This window comes from Alosa alosa, chromosome 5 (genome assembly GCF_017589495.1).
Source record: "Alosa alosa isolate M-15738 ecotype Scorff River chromosome 5, AALO_Geno_1.1, whole genome shotgun sequence".
Classification (NCBI taxonomy): domain Eukaryota; kingdom Metazoa; phylum Chordata; class Actinopteri; order Clupeiformes; family Clupeidae; genus Alosa; species Alosa alosa.
The window spans coordinates 16,200,584-16,226,244 of record NC_063193.1 but is presented as its reverse complement, the minus strand read 5'-3'; the positions used below and the strand labels follow the sequence as shown (position 1 = coordinate 16,226,244).

Here is a 25,661-nt window from a genome sequence, read left to right as displayed (position 1 = left end):
CCATCCTGTGGATGCATTTTGATATTTAAATGATCAAGTATGATTAATAGATAGATATATGCTTCTAAAGAACTGAATAAAACTTGACCAGAAACACACATTACTACCACAAACTATGACATTATTGGTATGACCTGGTATTTCAACCTCCCTCCTCCAAAACCCAAAATGCCCATACGCTTGGTCCTCCTCCAGAGCTTCCTCGTTGTGTTGCTGCCATCTAGTGGCACAACCTCAAATTATGCAACTTGTCAGTAAGGGGAAAAATACAAAGACAGAATTTCCACACATTTTTTATTTAGACCTGAACAGCCAACTTAACAGATAAACCCACACACAACTAGTAAACTAAACTAAAAACTAAGGGTCTTAAGAAGTCAGTAAAAAAACATTACTGCTTATGATTGAACTTAAAACGGACTTTCTCGCATACTTTGGTTATGACCATCATTAGTTCTGGTTTTGACACATGGCCTAATTAGTTATGTTCAAGCTTCTTTTCCCCCCATAATTTTTTTTAAAACACGTCACCTGCCGTGCTCACGTCATTTTACGTTAACTGACAACGACCGAACCACACTTCAATTAGCTTCATAATTGGTACATACGCAAGTGCTCACAGGAAGAATAGCTTATCAGCCAGGTTAATGGCAGGCTCAGAGTGGAGGGACTGACCAGTGAGAAATGCCAGTTTGTGGGCATACTTGCATGGTGCTGGCACCCGAATGGTGCCAGGCCAATTCCAGTACAAATGGCACATCTTGAAGGTCAGCCTGTGAAGAAGCCCAATAATAAACAATAATCAAATAATAATGAATAACAATCAAACATTCAATCAATAAAAAGTAATATAATGGTACTAAGTAATGTAATGGTCTAATTTAATTATTCAATGATCCTTGTGATACGCAGTACATTCTTTTATAAGAAAAACAACACAAGTTATCCAGCTTCTCCATCTGTACATTCAGGGAATTGAATACCTTTGCAAGTGGTCTGGAGTGAGGTTGGCTGTGTTGTACAGTGAGATGTAGTGGGTAGGAAGACCACAACCTTGGCGAATGCTGTGAGCCATCAGATAGAAATCCATCCTAGAAACAATTAAAGAAAATTAATACCCATTTTTCAGAATATAGGTCAACACAATAGCAATGCGCAATGGGGGCGCAAGAGGTTATGAGCAATAGGGGAGAGGCAAAATATTGATACAACAATATATCGTACAACTTATGTTTGCCATACCTTATTGATACACTGGAGGCAAGTGTATTATGTTTACTGAAATAATGTTTTACAATTCATAGTCTAAATGGACCAGGGTTGGGTCAGATTACTTTGAAATGTAATCCATTACTGACTACAAATGACATGCCAATTTTTGTAATCAGTAACGTAATCAGTTGGATTACCAAAAACATGTAACGTAATCTGATTACTTTAGGATTACTTTTAGATTACTTCAATAAATATGTCCGTTAAGTAAGACACCACCACTGAATTGATGAAAGAATTCTCATTCTATTTTTCTCTTTCTTATTTCATTACATCTAAGAAATATCTTTGCTCTGAGTAAAGCATTCCTGTGTGAATTAACTGATCATTTCCTCCAAAAATCTTAATGTAGCCCCTTGTTTTAGTGTTACTTTGAGGTCACCAGGTCCCACTGTCTGAAAAACACCCCAAACTAATACATTTCTATAGCTATTCTCCACTTTGGGGGTGGTGTTTTGGTGGTTGAAATTTTCACCCCATCCTAAAATTGATCACTTAGTCATCATGGATGTGATCATGGATCACTATTCTCCAAACATGCACAACTCGGCTTAACCTTTATAGGGGTACACCTGGACAATGAATTTAGCTTTTGCTGGATTTTTTTGACCCAGGGACATGGCCTGAGATTGAATGACACCATATCCATTTCAATTGTGGGGGTGAGAAAATTATTCCTTTGGGATGTTTTTCAACCAGGGGGATCTGGGGGGTATTCCATCAACCTCGCTAATGAAGGCGGCGCTTAACAGAAATAGCCTGGCTTGAACTAGCGTAGACTTTCACTTGGGGCTGAAGCCGTTCCATTAACTCAAGTTAGCGGCATCTTGGCCTCGTTTATTCAAGCGAGGTTTAGTTCAGCTTCATCTCTGCTCGTGCACGAGGTAGAAAAGTAGACCAAAACAGTAGATTGACGAAAAGACGATATATGGCGTAAAATTAAGACAATACTAGATGATTTCTGTTCGATAGGCAAGCGCCATCTACAGGATTTTCATCGAAAGTCATCAAATTTAACATCGAGAGAAAAAAAAAATAGATTGCCTACAGAAATTGGAGAATAATGAAAGCATACATTTAAAACAACAATGCTAATGGTTTGAAATCAATTGCGAGTTTGATTGGCTTCACTCTTGAACACATAGACTTTGGATTCTTTGGAGGTAGTGAATGTGTAAATCCATGCTTGGTGCACTGTCGGAAAAAAACATTTCTATAGGCCTACTTCTATTTTTGAAGTTGTAGGCTACAGGTGACGAGAGCACAGGTTGACGGAACCATCTTTTTGGACTCGTTTTCCGACTGATTGGTTTTTTTTGCAACACAGCTTAATTTAGCTTGAAAGTTAACCTGCTACGGAGCAGGTTAGTTCTGTGGCATAAATTCCCATGGTTACCAAGCTGGGATTCACGTTAACCTCATTAATGGAACGGACTTCTCACTAAAATTAGCGAGACTTATCGAAATAAGCCAGGTTTGGCCTTTAGCGAGGTTGATGGAATACCCCCCAGGTGACTTTCTCAAAGTAAATGGTAACACTAAAACAAGAGGCTACATTAAGATTAGGAGGAAAAGACCAGGCAGTGTGCCGAGAGACCTGCCCCAATAGTAAATAAGTTAGTAAGTAAGTACTCTTTTTTGATCCCGTGAGGGAAATTTGGTCTCCCAATCCGTGAATTAGTGAAGCACACAGAGCACACAGTGAGGTGAAGCACACACCAACCCGGAGCAGTGAGCTGTCTGCTACAGCGGCGCTCTGGGATCAGTGAGGGGTTAGGTGCCTATACTCAAGGGCACTTCAGCCGTGGATGTGGGCATGGGAGAGCAGTGTTCAACCACTTCCCCCGCCCACATTTTTTCTACTGGTCGGGGATCGAACCGGCAAGCCTGAAGCTTGTCAAATTAAAAGATAGCTAGGCTATCATAAAAAAGTTGCATTGTTTGCATGATAAAATGTAATCAGGTAATCCCCAACAATGTAACTGTAATCTGAATTTTTTTATTGTAATCTGGGCTGATTATAGATACTTGATTTTTGTAATCTGATTACGTAATCCAGATTACATGTAATCCGTTACTACCCAACCCTGAAATGGATTTATCAGCCAATTTTTTATTTTATTTTAAGAGGCACTAACCTAAAACTTTATGCAGTTTTTACACTGTTTCAATTCAGTGGGAAAAGCTTTTTGCCAGCTTCTTAATTTACACAGATATTGTGATGTATTGTAAAATCAATCTTTTGCAATATATTTAGTATTGTAGAATCGCTGTATCAGGATGTTATTGTGGGCAAAGTATTGTAACAGCATTGATTTGTGAGCTACTCTGGCTGCATTTACACTGGCAGACCTTGATGAACAGTTCTGATTTTTTGTAATGTGGTTTTGTAAAGTTTTTTGAACATGTAACATCCATGTTGTTAGAACTAGGCCTACTGCCAGCATCAAGCAATCTGGGCTGCAGATCATTTGTCTTTTTGTCTATCCTCCCTTCCTTCCTTCCTGTTTTCCTAACCCCTTGTAATTCATTTTGTGAAGGAAACAAGTAAGGAATGATAGGAGGATGGAGGAATGAAGTTGAGACAGATATGAGAAATGAGACGTCCTGCTCACTCATGCATCATTTATTACTGATGATGTGCGCATCACAAACAGACACTCAAATTACAGGGAATATGAACTTATACCAAAGGCTAAAAATATTATATGAACATGAACTCTTCCCACTTGCCACACAGCGCTGAAATCAGCTTCCAATAGATATTAGATTTTTCCCAACACTAAAGTGTTTTAAAAAGAAACTAAAAACTGAACTTTCATTCTGCATTTATTGATTAGTTTTTAGATTTATTTTTTATTTATTTATTTCTATTTTACCTCCTATTCATTCAGTCTTATTTCCCCCTTGATCTATTTTGTACTACTTTGTATTAATTACTATTATTTTTACTGTTAATCTTTTCTTTTTCTTTTTGTTTCTTTTAAGCACATTGAGTGACATTTTGTATGATAATGTGCTTTATAAATAAACTTGAACTTATTGACTCTGATAATGAGGTAATGTTTGATAGTTCGAGACATGAATGAATACTCTTTATACAATGCGTGAACAAAGCAGGCATGAACTTTTTTTTTTTTTTTAAATTGCATGGTAGTTTATGATAATTCCAGCATATAAAATATCTTTTCTTTGACCATCTACTAATTTATTGTCGCTTATAAATCCCTACGAACTTGTTGGAAACCGAAAGTTGATAGACTAGACGTGGAGGAAACTTTTCACCTTGGACCAATGAACGCACAATTCCGACTGGAAACGCTTAAGTATAGGATGTTCTTGTGTTTCCTCTATCGGCCCTTTCGCCTCTCCAGGGATTAAAGTTTTAAAAAATCCTGAGCCTGAACTTTTTTTTGTGGGTGGTAGGGATGTAACGATTACCGGTATAATGGTAAAGCGCGATAAAAATGTTGACGATAACAATTACCGTTTTCTTTTCAAATATCATAATTGTCACGGTTAATTACTGCAGTATGGAAACCGTGTGTTTAATCCTTCCCAGCTTTATCTGAGCCTGCTTTTGACATACAGTAGGCCTGGTACAATGAAACAAAACTGGTTACCATACTGATTCTGTTGTCTAATTGATGGTTTTAACTACGATTCGGATTAGGCTACACCTGATTTTAAAAGGCGGAACATTTTCACTGCAAAATGTGCACTGTATTATTTAGCCACTCTGCATCTTTTTATGTTCGCGTCCACATTAAATCCATTCCACTCATGTTATCAGGAGAATACAGTAGCCTAAAGTTTTATTTCAAACGCTTACTTTGGTCTCACTCATTGGATCTAAATAACAGAAATAGCAAACTCCAAGTTATGGTAGGGTAAGTTAACCTATAAGCACATAGCCAATTAAACATGAAGAAAAAAGTGAATGGGGCACTTTTTTAAACTATTTCAGCTTGTGTAGGCCTATCAGTGCTTTCTGAACATATTGAACACACTTTTAGAAATACTGTGATAATACCGAAAAACCGCGATAATTTTGGTCACTATAACCGTGAGGTTAAATTTTCATACCGTTACATCCCTAGTGGGTGGTGGGTCATCCTGTGGCAGCCCCAAACCATAGGACTGCAGGACATATTTTAATTCTAGCATAAGTGCTGAGGCATTGGCTATATTAATTTTCCTGCTCGCCAGGTGTTGCGTTTTTACTGAATTCTCATCTTCATCAAAAATGAACGAGGACATTGAGGACTTTGTCCATGTTCGTGTTGGTGGCTTCATCGACATTTAAGGAAAAGCAGTTTTTTTAGCTTTTTCGAAATACGTCTTTTAAACTCTGGTGTTATGCCGTGTGTGTTCAAATAGCTGGCATGCTGATTAGATATTGACAGTTTAGTCCAGGGGTGTCCAAACTTTGACTCAAGGGCCACATTGGGTTTTGAAAATTGGCCGACGGGACACACAACAAAAAATAATGTGTGTATATATATTTTTAAGTATATATATATATACATATATATATATATATATATATATATATATATATATATATATATACACATATATATATACACACATATATATACACACATATATATACACACACATATTATATCATTTAAATGACAAAGTAATTTTGTTGTAGAAAATTAATTACTTAAGAAATACTGTTCATTTGATGTTGTTTAATTCATTTATAAATGGTGCACTGTCACTTTAAGACTCTTTTGCCAGCTCCAGTCAATAGCCTATGGCTCGTGCCCTCTCACAGTTTATAAGTGGTCAGTAGTGGGAACTACTGTTGCCATCGTGATTTCCTTTTAAAAGTTTCTTATTTAAAAAGTAGATATCAATTATCAACAATGACAAGCCAGCTGGAACCTGCCGCGCTCTCTCCCTCTCGTGCATGCAGGCTCAAATGCATTCCCAATTAAATGGAATAGCATAACTAGTTAGATCTGCTGCAAAGGAGATACTATGTATCTCGATGTAACAAGCTGTTTTGACATTGACATCGCTCTCTAAGAAGAGTGTAAAGCAGTTTGCAGTAGCCTAAAGTTACTCACAACGTCGTCTATCGCTGAAAAAAAATAGCGAGCGGCCTAAGATAACCTAATTAAATGCTCGGCGGGCCGGATTAAAGTGCGTGGCGGGGCGGATCTCTGATAAACTAATAAATGCTCGGCGGGTCAGATTAAAGTGCGTGGCGGGGCGGATCTCTGATAAACTAATAAATGCTCGACGGGCCGGATTAAAGTGCGTGGCGGGGCGGATCTCTGATAAACCAATAAATGCTCGGCGGGTCAGATTAAAGTGCGTGGCGGGCCGCAGTTTGGACACCCCTGGTTTAGTCAAAGCAATTTTGTCTTCAGCTATTTTGTTTTTGCATAAATTCACCAGGGGTTGTGCAAGCTTGAAAGACAGCGATGAATGCGCACACGCGTATTTTCAAATCACACACATGGTCAGTTATTGATGTCGGTACATCAGCTGTGGTTGTTGCTCCTGGTAAACGCGTTGTGTGTGGGAGAGCGTGAGCGGGGTCATGTCGTGAAGCACTTTTTTGCCGCTAGTTACATAGGCCTATACTAGCTTTCTCGAGCACAGAGTGCAGAACCAAGCACCCGGTTCTCTCAACTTTTTACACCAGCTACTAAAAGGCTTACTCTCCTTCCCTATCTCTTCTATCCATGCCCAGCTCCATTTATTTTTTAACGCTTTATCAACTAGGAGGGCATCTTCCCCAGGATTCATGAATCTACTCATCTTGCTCTCCTTCGATGTGACGTCTCTCTACCCGGGCATCTACGCAGAGGAGCGATAGTGAAAACATCGATAGCGACTCGATTGAAGCATATTTTCCCCAGATTTATTTTCCCCAGATTTAAGCATATTTTCCCCAGATTTATTTTCCCCAGATTGAAGCACATTTTCCCCAGATTTAAGCATATTTTCCCCAGATTTATTTTCCCCAGATTGAAGCATATTTTCCCCAGATTTATTTTCCCCAGATTGAAGCACATTTTCCCCAGATTTAAGCATATTTTCCCCAGATTTATTTTCCCCAAATTGAAGCATATTTTCCCCGCCCCATTCTACTTCTGATTGGCTAATATGTTAGTTTGAGAGCGGGAGAGTTGTGCTCCTTTCATATCATTGGCAGACGAACGCATACACTCGAAAGCGATGGGGATGATATCGAAAGTCTTTTTTAAAATATAAGATGTTTTTTTTTTCCGCAGCCAAATGCTAAACGCCGGAAATCCGGCACGGTGCCGGAATACTTTAATCCCTGCCTCTCTCCTCGTTCTCACCTCTTCTGGTTGCAATTAAATAAATGAGATGTCCTTGATGACGTAGAACTTTGAACGATTTCCGGGGTACGAGCTGGAGGACTGAGGAGAGAGGCCGTATGCAAATAGAGCTTTGGAATGCAGCCATGGTGTTTCATGGTGCCTTAATACAGCCCTCAGAAGTGCTTAGCAGAAAATGTGCGCAAGTCAATGGCAGAATGTCCGTAAGGGTTGCTCACACAAGAAGCTCCCATAAGCTCCCCGCTTAAAAAGGTCCGGTCAAATTTGACAGCGAACAGTAAATTACTGGGGGGACAAACTTAAGTTAAGAGCAGAATCCGCGTAGGGTGAAAAGCACCTAGTTACATACCTTTTTTTTACTTTTCGCACATGGGAGAATTTGCCCCCCAAGGAGCAAGGCAGGGTGCTTGCCGCCTTTTCCCAAATAAAAATTCCAGACATTTCTCCGACTTTCCAAATGGATTATTACAAGCCCTCCACTTTTGTAGTTTTGTAAAGTGTGCATTGTTTTTGTTGGGATGTTGACTTTTCCATGTACGTCTTAGTATGACTAAAAAAAATTCAGACTTCATAATTCCATACACCTCCAGACTTGTGATAGCAGCCTGCAAGGCAGTCACCTCAGTCAACAGTGAATGGTGAAGCGGGGCTGTTAATGTTGAAAGTGGCTTCTTGGAACTTGCTTGAAACTTATGTTTGTGAGTCATCATGTGCACCAGTGGTGTTTATTGAGGAGGCATTAGCATTGCAGCTACCAAGACTACAGTCACTAGGCAACAGTGCTTGGGGCTGCAAAATCCCCCAACAAGGTTAAAAAAAAAACAAACATTTTTGTCAACTGCAATGCATATTTCAGTGAGTTTCTTTACAATGTTAATGTAGGCAATCCCACTCCAATCCCTAGTTAATTCTTACTCATTCATTAGCATCCATAACAGACAGAACAGCTAATGGATGTCTGAAGTTGGTATAAATAATTTGATATATATACACATATATCTCAAGTGGCTTATAAGCCTGTAAAAAAGTGTTACACACCTTACAACATGAACTACTTGGGTTTGTGGTAGACCATTATGGCCATTGACAAAAAAAACTGCTCATTTGAAAGATCACTACCATTTGTCAAAGATCCATACAGTCGATAAAGTGTTCTAAATGGTTGTTGGCTTTATCAGTGGTGCAAATGTGATTCAAAACCAGCACTCATGTGCAGTCACTGACAAAAAGTGTATTTTACACTGACAAAAGCACACTTTTCATTGTTATATGTGACCCTGCAAGGCGAAACCAGTCGTTTTGGTAAAATTTACAAATTTAAGTTATTGTACTATTTCCAACGATATGTATATCGAGGGTATTGCAAAAAGTATCGCTAAGATAACTGCATCCAAAGTTGGCATGGTTCTCCTGTCACGATACGCCAGAAGAGGAGAAAATCACCTTTTTAACATTGGCAAAGGGTAGAATGATAGTTTTTTTTATAGGCGGTTATGCACATCTCTAGAATGAAACCCACATTCTGCCCTCTTGGTAACTTATTTTCTCTTAGAAAACACCACTGAGCCCACTACCAGGTCTTGTGAATCTGTATGTCAAAGTAGATCCTTATAGGATGAAGTATGACTGTGTGGGACCCATTTTTGTCGTGGGCATACACATGCGTTTTGCTAAGTGTCCATTTGGAGACTCCAAAAGGACCTTTGTTACCAAAACTAAAACTCTTCCTATACAAGAACCCCTTTATGCAGAACCATGATCTTGGTGTCAAAATGAAAGGTTACAGTCTGTGTCTCATGATGGAGTGATCACTGGAGAGCTTTGGTGGCTGTGCCATACATTTAGAGATGCATTATCTGACCTGAACTCTTACTTTTGCTCCAACACCTTTGAGATTTCCATGAAAAATGACAAACAAGGTAATGCAGCAAACATTTGTATTATAAAATGAAACAAAGGTAAAAATAGTAAATATTAGAAATATAAAAGGTAAAAATGAAATGCAGTGCAAAATTCAAAGTAGTACAACAATTACAAAACAGCATAACAGTGCAAAACATAGTATACAAAATTACTTATAAACTATTTACAAGACTAAAAGTGCACAGCTATAAAATATAAAAACTATTTACATGGAAATTTCACACAGTTCACAGCTACATCCTATTGCTGGATGTTGGCTAAATACAGTCAACAAAATGGAGTAGTGTAATAAATAACTGAAAGAGTTGTAATATTGAGTACTGTGTAGAGATCAGCTGGGAGCCAGGAGTCCCTCATAGGGCAGAAACGTGGGCTGTGGTGGTATGGTGTCTGGATGTCCGTCCCATGCCATGGTTCTGTGCCTCCACTCTCCTGTCTGCTGTGGGAGGGAGCCTCTTCCCCTGCCTCTCCCCTTCCTTGGCCTCTCCCTCTTCCTCTGCCTCTCCCCTGCTTCTTGCAGCACCCTTTTCCTTTGTGTCCCACTGGTCTCAGCCACCGGCTCCTCTTCCTCAGACACAGGATCCTCAGCTCTTGATGTTTTTTTGCTTGGCATGGGACCCAGTCTTCATTGCTGTCACTGAAACAATTGTACAGATGGAAGTTAGACTCAGACCCACTAAAGTATATGAAAACCCTTCCCAACAACTTATACAAATTATATAAATGTGTGTACTCAGGTCACACCTCCCCTGCACTCTTTTTTACACAAACACACACACACTGCATTTCTCACCTAACTCCCCTCCCCCAGATACCAGAACACTGTTCACACCTCCCCCAGGTCACACTATCTAAGGGTGTCACCCTCCCCCATGCACACTGAAGATCCACAGACATGTTTATGCACACACACTAGAACTGCCTAAATAATAACTGAACAAAATCGTTTAGGAGAAAAAAAAGAACACATGTTCATGTACTGTTACAGGAGATAAACAAATCACTCTCACACACACACACACACACACACACATGGCACATATGTTCAGCTAAATGGAAAAACTATGCACTGGCGCATACCATGCACAGGCTATCCATGCATATATGTTAAGCTAAATGAAAAACTATGCACTAAACATTACAAAAGCAAACGAAACTGTATCTGTAACTGTATATGGATATAAGTAGTATACTCACAGCTCGAAATCAGGGTCCTTCCCAGCTAAAAAGTTATTGCTCCTCCTCGAGTCGCATTCGAGAAACTACTTCGCTCCTTCATCAATGTCCTCCAGATCATCGATGTCCTCGTTCAACATGTTTCGTTTTTTGTTTTTTTGGCATGTTTTACAAACAAAAACCTTCAAAACTGCCTCTTGCTTGTTCAGTAAAACACTTCCAAAACACTGCTTCGGTGACTATGTTTTAGTGTTAATTTCGGCAGACGAGACGAGAGGAAATATGTTCGTCAACGACCTTTTTTTTCATGACTAAGACGAGGACGATGACGAGGCGCAGTAATGTCCTGAAACACTGACTAAGACTAACTTAAGATGCATTATTGTTGACGAAAAAAAGACGAGACTAAAATGTTTTGCATGAAATAAAAAACTAAGATAAAATCTCTTCATTTTCGTCTACAAAATGAGAAGACAGAATATCTAGCTGTTATGTTTTCAAAATATTCAATGAGTTCATAATGCTAACAGCTTTCCTGTAGGCTAGTCTAAGTGCTGTTGCTGCAACCCCCGTGGCTGCAACACGAAAACTACATGTAACAAGAACACTGGAGATTTCTGCCAGAGTTATTAGGCAAGCTAACTACCTAAGCTTTATGCCACAATGCTACATACCCAGAAGTTGAAGGCTTCTCTCATACAAATTAACATCCCCCAGAATGTCCATACGAAAATGTTCATCATGTAATGTCAACTATTTAACTAGTTAGACTGATGATGCAAAGTTTGCTAGCAAGTAAGCTAATATGGAAAGTTTGCTAGCAAGTTAGCTATGGCTAAGATGGAGAGTCTGTTTGGGGAATGTGTTGTGTTTACATATCGCCATCTAGCGAGGGCGGAGTAAAACATTAATACTTTGGCCTATGACAGTGTTTCTCAAACTTTTTTCAGTTTCAGGACCCTTAACTAACCCTAGCTAAAAAAAAAAAAAAAAAAGATTAGACCTACTTCACCAGTAGCCTATAATTAGTCTACACACAGGGCCTACTCACTGAACCACCTTGCTTATTGTCTTTTGCACTTTGCTTATTGTGTGATTCATACTGTATGATTTAAACTGGCATATCTTACATAGACAGTGTTGCAGAACTGTTTTACATACAAGTTGGTTCAATATTGCAAACAACTCATCTATATTATATTTTACCACGCCTGCTCGACTACTTGGGATAGCTTACTGACCACCAGTGATCCCGACCACACTTTGAGAAACACTGGTCTACTTAATATGACAGTGGTCCCATCAAATCTTTTTACTGTCTATGGTCAAATCCCATCCGAGCTATAACTGTAGCTCGACTTACTGTGCATGTAAACATACTGACTGACAAAAATCAGAATGAGTAATTATAACAGGCAGAGTAGCCCTGTGGACACACAATATTGTTGGAAAATTGAGATGTGTGAAACACTATTTGACTCAAATGGTAATCAGAAATAATTTGTTATAAAAAAAAAGACTAAAATGTGTTGACTAAAACTGACTAAGACTAAGATACCTTTAGTTTTTTTTTGACTAAAACTAGACTAAAATGATGGCAAGAGACTTTTAGTCCACTAAAACTTGACTAACAAAAATGATATTTGAATGACTAAAATATGACAAAGACTAAAAAGGACATTTTGTCACAAGACTAGGACTAAGACTAAATTAAAAATAGGTGACAAAATTAACACTACTATGTTTACGATCTGTTTTACGATTGAATTTAGCCGACAAGGAAGTAGAATGTGACGATGTGTCACATGTCTAAAGAAAGCTCTCCTCATTGGCTACACAGACATCTAGGTCCCATCTCATTGGCTCAATCAGATGCAGCGCAATGGCCATTCAAAGACTGGTTGTCAGATTCATGGCTTCATTGACTCATTGGCTTTGATGGCATCTATCTCGACTCTCATTGGTCCTACAGACATGTAATTGGTATCGATGGAATCAGAAAGAGCCCCGTGAACACGCAGAGTACCGTGAATCCAGCGACAATAATGGAAGTAGAACCGAAATATATGGATTTCCAAAAATAAGTTTTACTTCGCCTTTTAAAATTTATGTATCTGTTTTGTTTGTACTGGCGTGTACAACTACTCAATATATTGGCAATAAAACAATGTAGATATTTTTACATCTATGGATTCTTACGAAAATTTCAAGACCAGAGCATGCTGGGTTAACTTATTGGTACGCCATACAGACAAGTGACAAAGTATGAACGCAGCAACTTTGGGGGTGGTGGAGGGGGGTATTCTGATGTATGTTATATATCAGGATAAACTTATATTTTACACAAAAAATATATGTTAATTCATGGAAAGACATATATTTACATATATCGATTCTTGAGATTCTCAGCTTTAAAATGGTATATAGCATGACTATGGTAGTTCATGATAAGGTGCAAAAAAATGCATGGGGGTTGTTGGGGGGAGGTGGGGGGCACTGTATTTGTCCCGAATGCGGGTCACTATTAATGTACTGGGTTAAGTAAATTGTCACATGCGATAGTGTGAGGGCACAGCTATGATTAGCCTTACGGTAGCATGACTTTGAAGCGGATGACTGACTATGCAGTTTCAACCATAGTTTCAACCGTGCAATGAGTCTTTTTCTGCCCCCTAGTTAATATCTGGGACAGTCATAAGGTGTCACTATAGAATATAATTTAGGGCTGAAACGATTCATCGAGTTACTCGAATAACTCGATTACAAAAATTACTCGAGGCAAAAACCCTGCCTCGAAGCCTCGTTAAATTCCTATGGCCAGCGTACTATCTGTGCGCGGGGATCTGATTGTTCCCACACGGACAGGTTGTTCAGGAAGCACACCATTAAGCGTGAATCGTGATACATTCCTGAATTTAGCTGGCTAATTCGCGACCAGTCAAGATGTCCATAAATGGCAGAGAATGTCTATAAAGTTTTCAAGTAAAGTTTTGGGATCATTACTCAAAAAGGAAAAGAACAAGCATCTGAACCGAAAACATCCACTCTATGCTGTTTCACTAAACGTCAATAAAGTAGGCTATCTATCTATGTAGCCTATAGCCTACATTGATGTTGGCTGATTTTAATCACATACTGTATTTGTAGCGATGTCGTGATATAATGTTTAGCTTTGATGTTTTTAAGTAGTAAACTTATTCACGTTCAATTGCAAGACAGTAGGTTATGCCTAAAAAGAACCCCTTCTTATACACATGCATGCACCCTCATCTTCTCTAACGCACCGCACGCGTGCACACACACACACACAGGTTGCTAGGTTACCACAGCAAATAGGCTCACCCCAAAAAAACATTTTTAGTAGCCTAATGGTAAAATTATTTGTTAGTAGCCTAATGGTAGGCTATTTTTTTAGTAATGGTAAAATTATTTGTTAGTAGCCTAATGGCAAATGCTGCAGGTGTAGAAATCTACATAAAACAGATATTTACTTTGATGTCAGGTCTAGATTACAGCATGAAACTTGTTGTGCATATTAATACATTACATTGCGTTCCCTCTTCTCCCTCCCAGCACTTCACAACATAGTATGGACAGCTTTGAAAGTCATGCACAAGAGGTTGCAATTTTACAGAGAGAGTATTTTGAACATTATTTAATTGTTGGCACTGGCACTTATAAACACTAAATGGGTAAATTGCAATAAATGGGCTTAGTTTTGGAGCCAAATGTTGGAGTTAGAACAAATACCTCTGTGCCAATTGCTTGATCATTTTACAGCAATGTCATTTTCGTTATGCATTATTTGTTTTGGTTGTTTAAAAATACAAAAAAATGTTATCCGATTAATCGATCGATAAAGTGCTAGATTAATCGATTACAAAAAGAATCGATAGCTGCAGCCCTAATATAATTAATGTATTTCGGGGGAAGTAAGGGGAGAGGAAGTTCTGTGTACACAGATTGTATATAGCCTAGCCTACTCTTAAAATGCGCTAGCCTACTTCAATGGAAAACTTCTCCTGGTCCCAGGATATTTCTAAAAGTTTGTGCTTTTGACCGTTCGTGCCCTGAAAGGCAAGTCTTTCACATTCATATTCGGTTACATCTGCCAAGAACGATATAGAGCTGACACATTGAGTAAAGAGTAATGAGTAGCCTAATGAGTAAATTAGCTCTACCGTACCCTACCGTAAAAAACCTTATAGCGGCGTGGACAAAGGGAATCACTGTTAATGTGTTGAATCTTCACCTAAATAAAGGTTTAACAGTCAAAATGTATGTTTATCCGTGAAATTTGTTCACAATATGAAAGTGTAGACCGTATACTGTCGAATTATGCAAAAACGTGAAATTCAACATTTTAACCTGTACGTTTGTTTATCGTGGATCTCAAAATAGCACCGTGCGCAAAACAACTGGTTTCGCCTTGCAGGGTCACATAATTGTTATCGATTTATTTAAATATTTTGAAATCCTTGGAGAAAACATCACACTGTCCATAGAAACCAATAGAACTTGAGTCTATTGTTCTTTAGAAATGGACTGATATTTCTCAGGAATGCTACCACAGCTGACGTCTGACTACCCATAACCTTAGCACTGGATTTTAACAATGAAAAGGGTGCAAAGACTTTTGACCGTGTCAGTTTGACAGTATTCACTTCCCACAGCATTTAGGTGATATTTTGTGTTGAATTTGGGGAAACCAATTGTTGTTTCAGTTGTGTTGAGCTATTGAAATGGTCCTGGTTTGTTTGTTTTCTCAACAAAAAAAAAACCCTCCAAAAGTGTATTTGCTTAAAAACCAACATTTCAAGGGTGCCAATACTTGAATAGATGAATAGATATTTTTCTGCAATACCATGTCATCAGGTCAAAAAGACTCACAAGTCTCTGCTGGTGACTGTGTGATCCAGGACTGTACCAGGGGGAGGTGCCCCAATCCGGTCCCCTGAGAATGAGTACATGGTGGTGCTGACCCGCTTCTGGACCACGATGAAGACCAGCTTGGGCTCATAATTTTGGTACGTCTCAAAGCACTTGAGAATCTGTGGGATTTCATAGTGCTCAACCGTTTTGAGCTGACCCTCAGAGACACCATCCCGATAGATCACAATCTTTTCTGGGAAGCTGCGGTTCAGCTGTTGAGAGAGGGGGAAAAAAACAGGACATTACTCTAAACACAAGAGAATTTCAAAACCCCACCCCCCAACAAGGAGAAAGAAGGCATTTAATTAACCCCCCCAACAAGGAGAAAGAAGGCATTCAATGTTAAATGATTACAGATCAAAGGGATTACCGTGGTAGCCCTTGTTGAATGTAAACACTCGCCTCATGATATTTCTGCAGGGCTCCCAGCAGGCATGCCCTGAACCCAACGATGATCTCCTCATTAGGCATTTGGAAAAACACCCTGGAATACCATCTGGTCAGCGTGCTGGAAAGAGATCATCCAGAGCCAGATAGAAGAAAAGATTATTTTGCCACGAGACTGACCAACAGGTCCATAAGAATTTTTTTTTTTTCATACCTGTTCAGACTGGCTACAAATCCCATGACAGAGCGGCACTTCTTGCTGGTGTCATGATGAACATCGACCCCTATAACCATCAGTTGTTTCTAGAAAACGAGTGTGTAATAATAATGGTAGAATCAAAAACATGTTTATATGTTGATACTTGAAAAAAACCTTCTGTGCAGTTATGTTCATTTATGTAAATTTATCTACATATCAAATCTATATTGGTGCTCAATTTTGTCATCTTCTCTTATTCTATGACTTGTGTGAAGCTGAGCCCCCATGTCATCTAAAAATTATTAAAAACACTGCTATTCATTTGTGCTACGTTTGTGCCGGTTTGTGACGTACAAATCATCCTTCATGCTGTTAAGGGTTTTAACTTAAGTAATTAAACTTGACATTTTCTGGCCAGTGACATCACTCATAGGGTTGGGCACCGAAACCAATTTGGAAACCGGTTCCAATACGTTACAGTTTGTCTTTGTGGGAAAGAACATGGACGCCACCAGGGCAGCAGCTGTCTCGGTAGTGCTGGGCGCTTGCCTAAAACACGAGAGCAAGCTTGTGGCTCTTCTAAGCAAGCTACGGGATGATTTACACTTGCATTCATATTCCAACTTAATCATACTTTTAATTTCAACAAGTGCTGTGCGTTTTTCTCGAGCCACGAGGGGGCTATTGTTATTGTTAACTACACTTGCCTCCTTAGCAAACCAGCTCGAAAACAAAACTTTACATTGTATTGTAAATAATTTTTGGATAATATGGGGGGCCAGCATCACACAGATTATTCTGTGGATGAAGTTTGTTTTGTTATTTTTTTCTGTTGTTGTTGGTTTGTTTCTGTTTGTTTCAATTTGTTTTTAAGAGTTTGTTAAAGAATAACATGCTTACCAATGGGATATTCACTGACCAAAGCTCTCCTCCTAGTTTACAGTTCATCTGAAGCAGGATTTTCTGAGCGACACTCCTCAGCTTTTGAGGCTGGGAGATGGTCCGTGCATTGATGGCCTATTACAAATACAGGAACAGTATGCAGTTACTATTGTCACTTCAGTTATATTAGATGTCATTAAGTGTATTACATACAAGGAATGTTAAAACTGAATGTATGGGAGCAAACTGTGTCAAAGTGTGCATTTGCAAGGAATAAATCATTCTGAAAATGTAAGAATACATGGTTTCTTACAGAATACATTACTGCAGGTTTGTGTCATATTAACATTAATAACCTGTCTTGTGCTTCCATATCTCAATTTTCTCTTAGATTATAATCTGGGGATGAGCTGAGCTACTGAATAAAGAATCTAGTGATGTTTTCTTGTCTTTTTCATTTCTAGAGGACAAGTCTATTTGAAGTGCCAAACAATGTCAATACACATGCACTTTCAAAGGGGTCAGAAAAGATGCTGCCTTTCAGTCTATTTCAGCAGCGTGGTAACATTGATAAGGTCCCAGGGTAAAAGCACCCTACTGAGTTCAAAAGGTTTAATTCAATAAATCTACACAACTAAGTTTGTGTTGCTGTGATCAATATCAGCAACAATAACTATTCATCTACCGAATTTCAATATTATAGTTAACTTCTATCGACATGGTTAGTGGCTACATTAATAAATCCTAAATTCAGTTTAGTGGATCAATGAAAGGCCACAGAGAGTAAATGAATATAATTTCAGTGTCTGGTGCAACATCCCCAGAAAAAAAAATACGTTTCCATATAACTACCGCACCTGTGAAGGTACTGGGCTCTGGACACAGCACAGTTTCTTGATGGCATTGTAGAGGTCATCTTTGTTGCCCGTTATAATGCAAATCACCAACTGTAAATTAGGCTAGATAAAAACATAAAATGTGATCATAAAATTACAGTGTAGTGTAGGGTAAAAAAAGTCACACTCTCCCGAGTTTGAGTTCTGGGAGAGTTTCAAGCCAACACATGTACAGATAGTGCTCTGGACTCACATCACTGGTAAGCTGGGAGTGGATGCTTTTGATGTAGGTCTCGGTACGGTCGTCCCTGAGCTCCACGCGCGTGGGTCGGTTCAGCCTGAGGCCCATAGGCGCCGCCACCTTCCCAAAGGTGCTCACCAGCTCCTCGACCTGATCAGCAGCCCGCCGCGGGTAGAAGATGGCCCAGCAATTCAGAGGGACCTGACAGGGACACGGAGATATGGAAGCTCAGATTAAGATGATGAAAGTGATCCTCTACCTGTTCATTCATTTCATACCAAATAGAAATCTCGAAAAGCTAAGTATACTGTATTAAAATGGCTAATGTAGTCAAGTAAAATTAGTTTTACTTTTGCAGCAAAACAAAGCAGTGTCAAATGTTTTACTGTCTAAATCAGGGGTCTCAAACTCAAATGAGCTGGGGTCCACTTCTGCCAACGTCATCTGATTGGAGGGCCACATCAGTGTTAAAGAATAATACACCTATTTCTGAAAATGCAATGGGGTTTTTTTTCAAATACTACACAAACTGCAAACAGAAAGTGCAAGTTTTTTATCTCTTTTCAGTAAACTTAGCTTATAAATAAAATGATAAAATTAATACAAATTATAAAAACAAACAAAAAGCATAAAAACAGGTAGGCCTATGTGTGTGTTTCACACCAAATAAAAATATTTTCCACTTATTTAAACCTGGCAAACTTTAGGCACCAGGGTTAAGAAAACAACACCATTGGATTTTGACATCGCAAAAGGCTTGAAAGTGGTCAGAGATAAATTCCTACTGTAAATTTAAAAATCTGAGTATAATCAAAAGTGTATGAAGGGGGTAAATGTACCCATCTAATTTGCCACTGGATGGCTAGCACTTCAAATTATGCACCCTTCAGTAAATACTGGATGTTGAACATATTTGAGCAGGTTTACTTTCTTTTTTGTCATATTACCCACATAACAAATTAGCTAACAGGAAAACAGTAGGCCTAAGATGTATACCAACAATAGTAAACTATTACCGGTACTAGCCTATAACAACAAACCATTATTATAGGCCTACAATAAAGTAGCCTGGTCAAATCTGTTCCTAACGTGGGTGACTTTGTAGTTCTTCAGAGCCCTATTTGTACCACCCCTGCTGTCTATACCACGTCCATTACGGACACTATCATCAAGATTGCCACTGCCACCTCCAGCTATGTTGGGCAGAGGGTCGAAATAAGCATGGTATGCTTAGTGGACACCGTTGTATACAGGCGAAGATGCACCTCTATTCACAGACACACCGTGACTATCACTGTCAATAGACGATCGATCATAATCTCCAAAAGGCAGATATTCTCCTTCAGAATCAGAATAGGTGAATAACATGGCCTACCCGAGACTTCATCACACGTGAATGTTTTTCCAACATTTGGTGTAGGCCAATTTCTGCTTCAGTTTGTGCAAAATTATGGCCTGCATCGCTGCCGCGCCATTACAAACAAATGCACGTCTTTGTGTTTCTCGCGTGTAATAGGCCTACAAGTATTTCCTGAAAACTTTGTGCAGCAAATTTGGGCTTTAATCGAAGCTCTGGATGTCTAGCAACTAGTGGAGCAGAGTACAAATGGGATGTCACTGTACTTGGATCTGTTGTCTATTTTAATCAGTGTTGTTGTTTGTCGCAATTAAAAATACCCTCAAAGGCCGAATTACATCATTATATTGACATTAGGTCGCGGGCCGGAATTGGCCCGCGGTCCGGGAGTTTGAGACCCCTGGTCTAAATAATTTTGCTTGGGTTTCCATGTTGTTCTATTCATTAGTAGGGTTGCAAAGGGGCGGAACATTTCCGTTAAATTTCCATGGGAAGTTAAACTGGGGAATTTTGGGAATATTCCAAGTTGCATACCTAGGAAGTTTTGGGAATTAACTGGGATTTTTGGGTAATTAATACAAGCTGCTGTATATACAACCATAAATATAAACATTTTGTTTAATAGTAAACAATATGATTTTGTATTTTTGCTAAGCTTGTCTGCCTATAGTTTATTAGCTTACTGTCAGCACTGTCTATTGTTTCCAGTCTGTTTTTTACTAGCGGCTAATGTTAGCTGGCCAAAACAGCAGAAGTGAACACTGACTGAAGTGGACTTGTTACAAAAATATGACCATATGGTTATTAATCATCAACAAGTAACGACAAGCCCACAACTGGGCAACTCTTGTTAGCAAACCTCTCCCAGTTTCCAATCAGTTATTCCCTCATGAGATCACAATGACATCTTCACTGGGAAAAGTGTTAAAAACTTACGGTTAAAAATAAGAAAGTGTCTTTAGGGATCATGTAACGTTACCAGCCTATAAGGGTAAATTGTGCTGATTTGAAGTTCTACACCAACTCCTAGTGAGACGCCACCCGCAGCATAGCCTATAGGCACTGGTGCAGCGCTTCACTTTCACTTCACTACCATTAAGAAACTGTCACTATGCTTTCATGTGCCACTGTTAGTTTATTTCAGGATGACTGCATTAACATAAATCTAGTGAGATCTGTGGATCTGCATTGTATCTTCACAGGCTAATACATAAATAGTTCTCTTTTGAATTGGCCCGTAGGCTATATCTATTTTAATCCGGCCTGCGACACGCTGCTATTTAGACCTATGAGAAAGACAGACGGTGGACGGTGGCATTTGTCGTGGTGGAATATCTCACAAACTTTTCATTCAAAAAATTACAAACCGTATATCAGAATGAACAGCAGAACTTACCGAACACAAAGGTGTAAAGCATTCCCTTATACAATTAGCCGTTCCAGAGTAATCCGGTTTTGAAATTGAAGCAAATGTCTCAGACTTTGGGCTTTTGTCATACATGATATGGCCAAATACAAAATAATTGTTAATAATATCGCCTAGATAACTGTAAAACCAGAGTTTTTCCAATGTAGTTTCACAAAATGTTAAGCATGTATATTAAGTTTCTTAAAGCTGAGCTGTGCTTAAATTGTTCAGTGCATGATTTCATAACAGGCCAAATAAAAAATAAATGCTAAATGTTATAGCCTTGATACCTGTAAATATTTAAATCAGATGATGTACAGTATAGTTAGATCAAGTTGGAGAGTTGGATTATAGGATGCTCCAGAACTCACACAAACGGAGTCTTAAAGAAGCCACACCACTTTTATGACAAGACACTAAGGCATATGAATGTGGTTCTGTTGACCTTTAGTTTTGTTGCTACTGTGCTTGGAGGACAGCAGGAAGGTTTAGTCGACCGATAACATTTTAGTCGTTTCGCAATAATGCCGATTACCATGACCATTTTGGGTAGCCTACTATAATCATATCACATCACATTTTCATGCCGTTTCTCTAGTGGCTGGTAAAAAAGTTGAGTGGCTGGTAGATTTTGGAATCCACCAGCCACAGTGGCAGGTAGAAAAAATATTCAATTTCCATCCCTGTTGTAAACGCATATTTAGTTCAAATGTTGAAAATGACTAATTTTACTATTTCATGGAAAATATATGTTCATTTGAATTTGATACCAGCAACACATTTCAAAAAAAGTTGGGACAGGGACAACAAAATGCTGGACAAGTTGTGTAATGATAAAGAAAACAAAAGGAGGAACTAATTAGGGTAACTGGCAACATGATTGGGTATGAAAAAGAGCATCCCAGAGAGACAGTCTCTTAGAAGTAAAGATGTAGGGGTATTCATCACTCTGTGTAAACCTGTACGGACAAATGATGAAACAGTCATTTTAATGCTCCTTTACATGAAGTTATAAAGTATTTGGTGAGTTAATCATCTACAGTACATAATATCATTCAAATATTCAGAGAATCCAGATAAACATTTGCAAACAAGGGTTAGAGCTGAAAAACAATATTGATTGCTATGGTCCTGTGGACCTCAAATGGCACTGCATTAAAACCAGACCTGTTTCTGTAAAGAAAATCATTGTATGGGCTCAGGAAAACTTCTGATAACCATTGTCTATGAGCACAGTTTGATATTCAATTCAGAAATGCTGTAGATTTTATCATGCAACAGCCAAAATTGTATTTTGACGTGATACAAAAATACCCCCTGAGGCCTGAGCTTGTTTAAAATGGACTGAGGTGAAGTGGAAGAAGGTCCTGTGGTTAGACCAATCAAAATGTGCAATTCTTTTTGGAAATCATGGACTCATCTGGCTTAAAGAAGAAAGGACCTATCCAACTTGTTTTAGTGCTCAGTTCGAAACCCAACATCTATGACTGTGTGGAGGTGCATTAGTCAAGTCAATTCAAGTGGGTTTTATTGTCATTTCAACCATATATTATTGAGTGGCTGGTAGATTTTGGCTGGTAATATACACTGTATATAGTGAGACGAAACAACGTTTCACTATGGATCAAGTGGTGTTACATTTAAAATATATTTTTAAAAAATAAAAGCATGGGCATCGGCACAATCAATGCTTTTTTTGCTGTTTTTAGCAACATATACTGCCATCCAGGCAATGGATAGACATTGAATATTTCAGGAAAACAATGCCCAAATTAATTCTGCATGTTTAAAAAGTATTTCTCTTAGTGTTAATTTTGTCACCTATTTTTAATTTAGTCTTAGTCCTAGTCTTGTGACAAAATGTCCTTTTAGTCTTTGTCATATTTAGTCATTCAAATATCATTTTTGTTAGTCAAGTTTTAGCTCTAATTAAAAGTCTCCGTCATTTTAGTCTAGTTTTAGTCAAAAGAAAACTAAAGGTATCTTAGTCTTAGTCAGTTTTAGTCAACACATTTTAGTCTTTTTTTTTATAACAAATTATTTCTGATTACCATTTGAGTCAAATAGTGTTTCTCAATTTTCCAACAATATTGTGTGTCCACAGGGCTACTCGTCTGTTATAATTACTCATTCTGATTTTTGTCAGTCAGTATGTTTACATGCACAGGTAAGTCGAGCTACAGTTATAGCTCGGATGGGATTTTGACCATAGACAGTAAAGATTTGATGGGACCACTGTCATATTCGTAGACCAGTGTTTCTCAAAGTGTGGTCCGGGGATCACTGGTGGTCCATAAGCTATCCCAAGTAGTCCATGAGCAGACGTGGTAAAATATAATATAGATGAGTTGTTTGCAATATTGAACCAACTTGTATGTAAAAACAGTTCTGCAACACTGTCTATGTAAGATATGCCAGTTTAAATCATACAGTATGAATCCACACAAATAAGCAAAGTGCAAAGACAATAAGCAAGGTGGTTCAGTGAGTAGGCCTATTGTGTAGACTAATTATAGGCTACTGGTGAAGTAGGTCTAATCTTTTTTTTTTTTTTTTTTTTTTTTTAGCTAGGGTTAGTTAAGTGGTCCTGAAACTGAAAAAGTTTGAGAAACACTGTCATAGGCCAAAGTATTAATGTTTTACTCCGCACCAAAGCTAGATGGCGATATGTAAACACAACACATTCCCCAAACAGACTCTCCATCTTAGCCATAGCTAACTTGCTATGCAAACTTTCCATATTAGCTTACTTGCTAGCAAACTTTGCATCATCAGTCTAACTAGTTAAATAGTTGACATTACATGATGAACATTTTCGTTATGGACATTCTGGGGATGTTAATTTGTATGAGAGAAGCTTCAACTTCTGGGTATGTAGCATTGTGGCATAAAGCTTAGGTAGTTAGCTTGCTAATAACTCTGGCAGAAATCTCCAGTGTTCTTGTTACATGTAGTTTCGTGTTGCAGCCACAGGGTTGCAGCAACAGCACTTAGACTAGCCTACAGGAAAGCTGTTGCGTATGAACTCATTCGAATATTTTGAAAACATAACAGCTAGATATTCTGTCTTCTCATTTTGTAGACGAAAATGAAGAGAGATTTTATCTTAGTTTTTATTTCATGCAAAACATTTTAGTCTCTAGCCTTTTTTCGTCAACAATAATGCATCTTAAGTTAGTCTTAGTCAGTGTTTCAGGACATTACTGCCGCCTCACATCGCCTCGCCTTAGTCATGAAAAAAAAAAGGTGGATTGTAACATATTTCCTCTCGTCTCGTCTGACGAAATTAACACTATTCTCCATATAGTAAGAGTCCAGGTGCTAAAATGGCCTGTCTGCAGTCCAGACCTGTCAAATTAGTTATTAATTAATGACAAACATCATTAAGAATACCCTATACTGTTGAGCAACTAAAATCCTATATCGGGCAGGAATGGAACAACATTTAATTCTCAAAACTCTAGCAACTGGTCCTCTCAATTTGTTGTCAATGTAAAGTAAAAATGACTTTTCCACTGGTTAACCATTTTTGGGGATATTTTATACCCATTTCCAGACTTGCCAAGGGAAAATCGTGTAGGTCATCCTTACATCCATGGGTCAATGATAGTTTAGCACTTTGTTAAAGGAGCAAATATATCACTCAAAGAACTCAGTCAACAAACAAAGGCCATGTATGTGAACTTATACTTACACAGCTGATAGAGGCTTCTCTGGTCACCTCTCTGGACCAGCTGGCATCAGGGGCTGGCTGGAAGGAGGCCCTTTGAAGGCAGATGGTCTCTTGAGGCAGAGTCCTCGCTTGAGTCTAAAAGACACATGGAGGTCATTGTAAATTAAGTGTGTTTTGACCTTTCCCCCAAATAACTGCGTTCCAGCTGTTGCATTGCACTGTAGAGCTTTAGTCAATACTTCACCAATGGCCACAATGGGACATTTCTCAAAGACTGACACTTCAGTGAAGAAAATGATCTGTTCTTACTCACAAAATCACATATTTCCTGGGACATAATCATTTGATATTAACCCTTTTCTTGATTGTGAATAAGCACATCAAACACTTTAGACCAAACACCTGACAAGTACTTTTCCATGACAAAAAAACCTGAGGTAGAAAACAAGACACTAGATGTGCGTTGTCTCACCATGAGGATGTCCGTAGTTATCTCAAGCCCCCAGCGACCCAGCTCGGTCTGGGCTTCTGGAATGGTGTTCATCTTGATGAGCAGCTGCTTCAGGGACTGGGTGTGCTGCTCGCCACCCACATTAATGTGCTGTGTGAGGTCCTGTCCGAGAGAGCAACACCACAATACATTAACATGTCATCCATGGAAAGAAGTAAGAGTTCCATGAAGAAGAACAAACAATGAAAACTGAGGGCTAAGAGAGTGAGCAGCAAAAATTAGAGACAAGCGGAGAGACAATGTTCGAACTGATACTGCTCCACTGGTAACATTTAATAATGCTGGACAGCAGTACTCACCTTCATGACATGGAAATCCTTCCTCATCTTGTCTGGAATCCCAGTCATGAAGGCCAACTCAGGCAGCAGAAGAATCTCTCCTGTTATAACCTAGAAGAAACACATTCACAGCCAAATGTTGACAATCTGAGATAGTACCTCAAAGATAAATGACAACTCTCACAATGAACTACCCTGGATATCCAGAGTTCTCGCAAGAGCACAATGGAATTGTCTCTGCGAGACACTCTGGTAAA

General features: G+C 38.7%; 1 protein-coding gene across 1 annotated transcript in view; it reads right to left on the bottom strand.

The window, feature by feature from the left end:
- Positions 1-277: 277 nt before the first annotated feature.
- The window catches only part of piwil2 (piwi-like RNA-mediated gene silencing 2), a 37,713-nt gene continuing 12,329 nt past the window's right edge, over positions 278-25,661 (bottom strand). The window contains exons 13-23 of the mRNA XM_048243459.1: positions 25,426-25,515; positions 25,088-25,228; positions 24,637-24,750; positions 18,190-18,378; positions 17,958-18,059; positions 17,119-17,235; positions 16,234-16,322; positions 16,035-16,140; positions 15,591-15,844; positions 984-1,091; positions 278-773 (exon numbers count right to left, since the gene is read on the bottom strand). Coding sequence (XP_048099416.1) covers positions 617-773; positions 984-1,091; positions 15,591-15,844; positions 16,035-16,140; positions 16,234-16,322; positions 17,119-17,235; positions 17,958-18,059; positions 18,190-18,378; positions 24,637-24,750; positions 25,088-25,228; positions 25,426-25,515 — 1,467 coding nt within the window. The 3' untranslated portion in view covers positions 278-616. The remainder of the gene's footprint in view (positions 774-983; positions 1,092-15,590; positions 15,845-16,034; positions 16,141-16,233; positions 16,323-17,118; positions 17,236-17,957; positions 18,060-18,189; positions 18,379-24,636; positions 24,751-25,087; positions 25,229-25,425; positions 25,516-25,661) is intronic.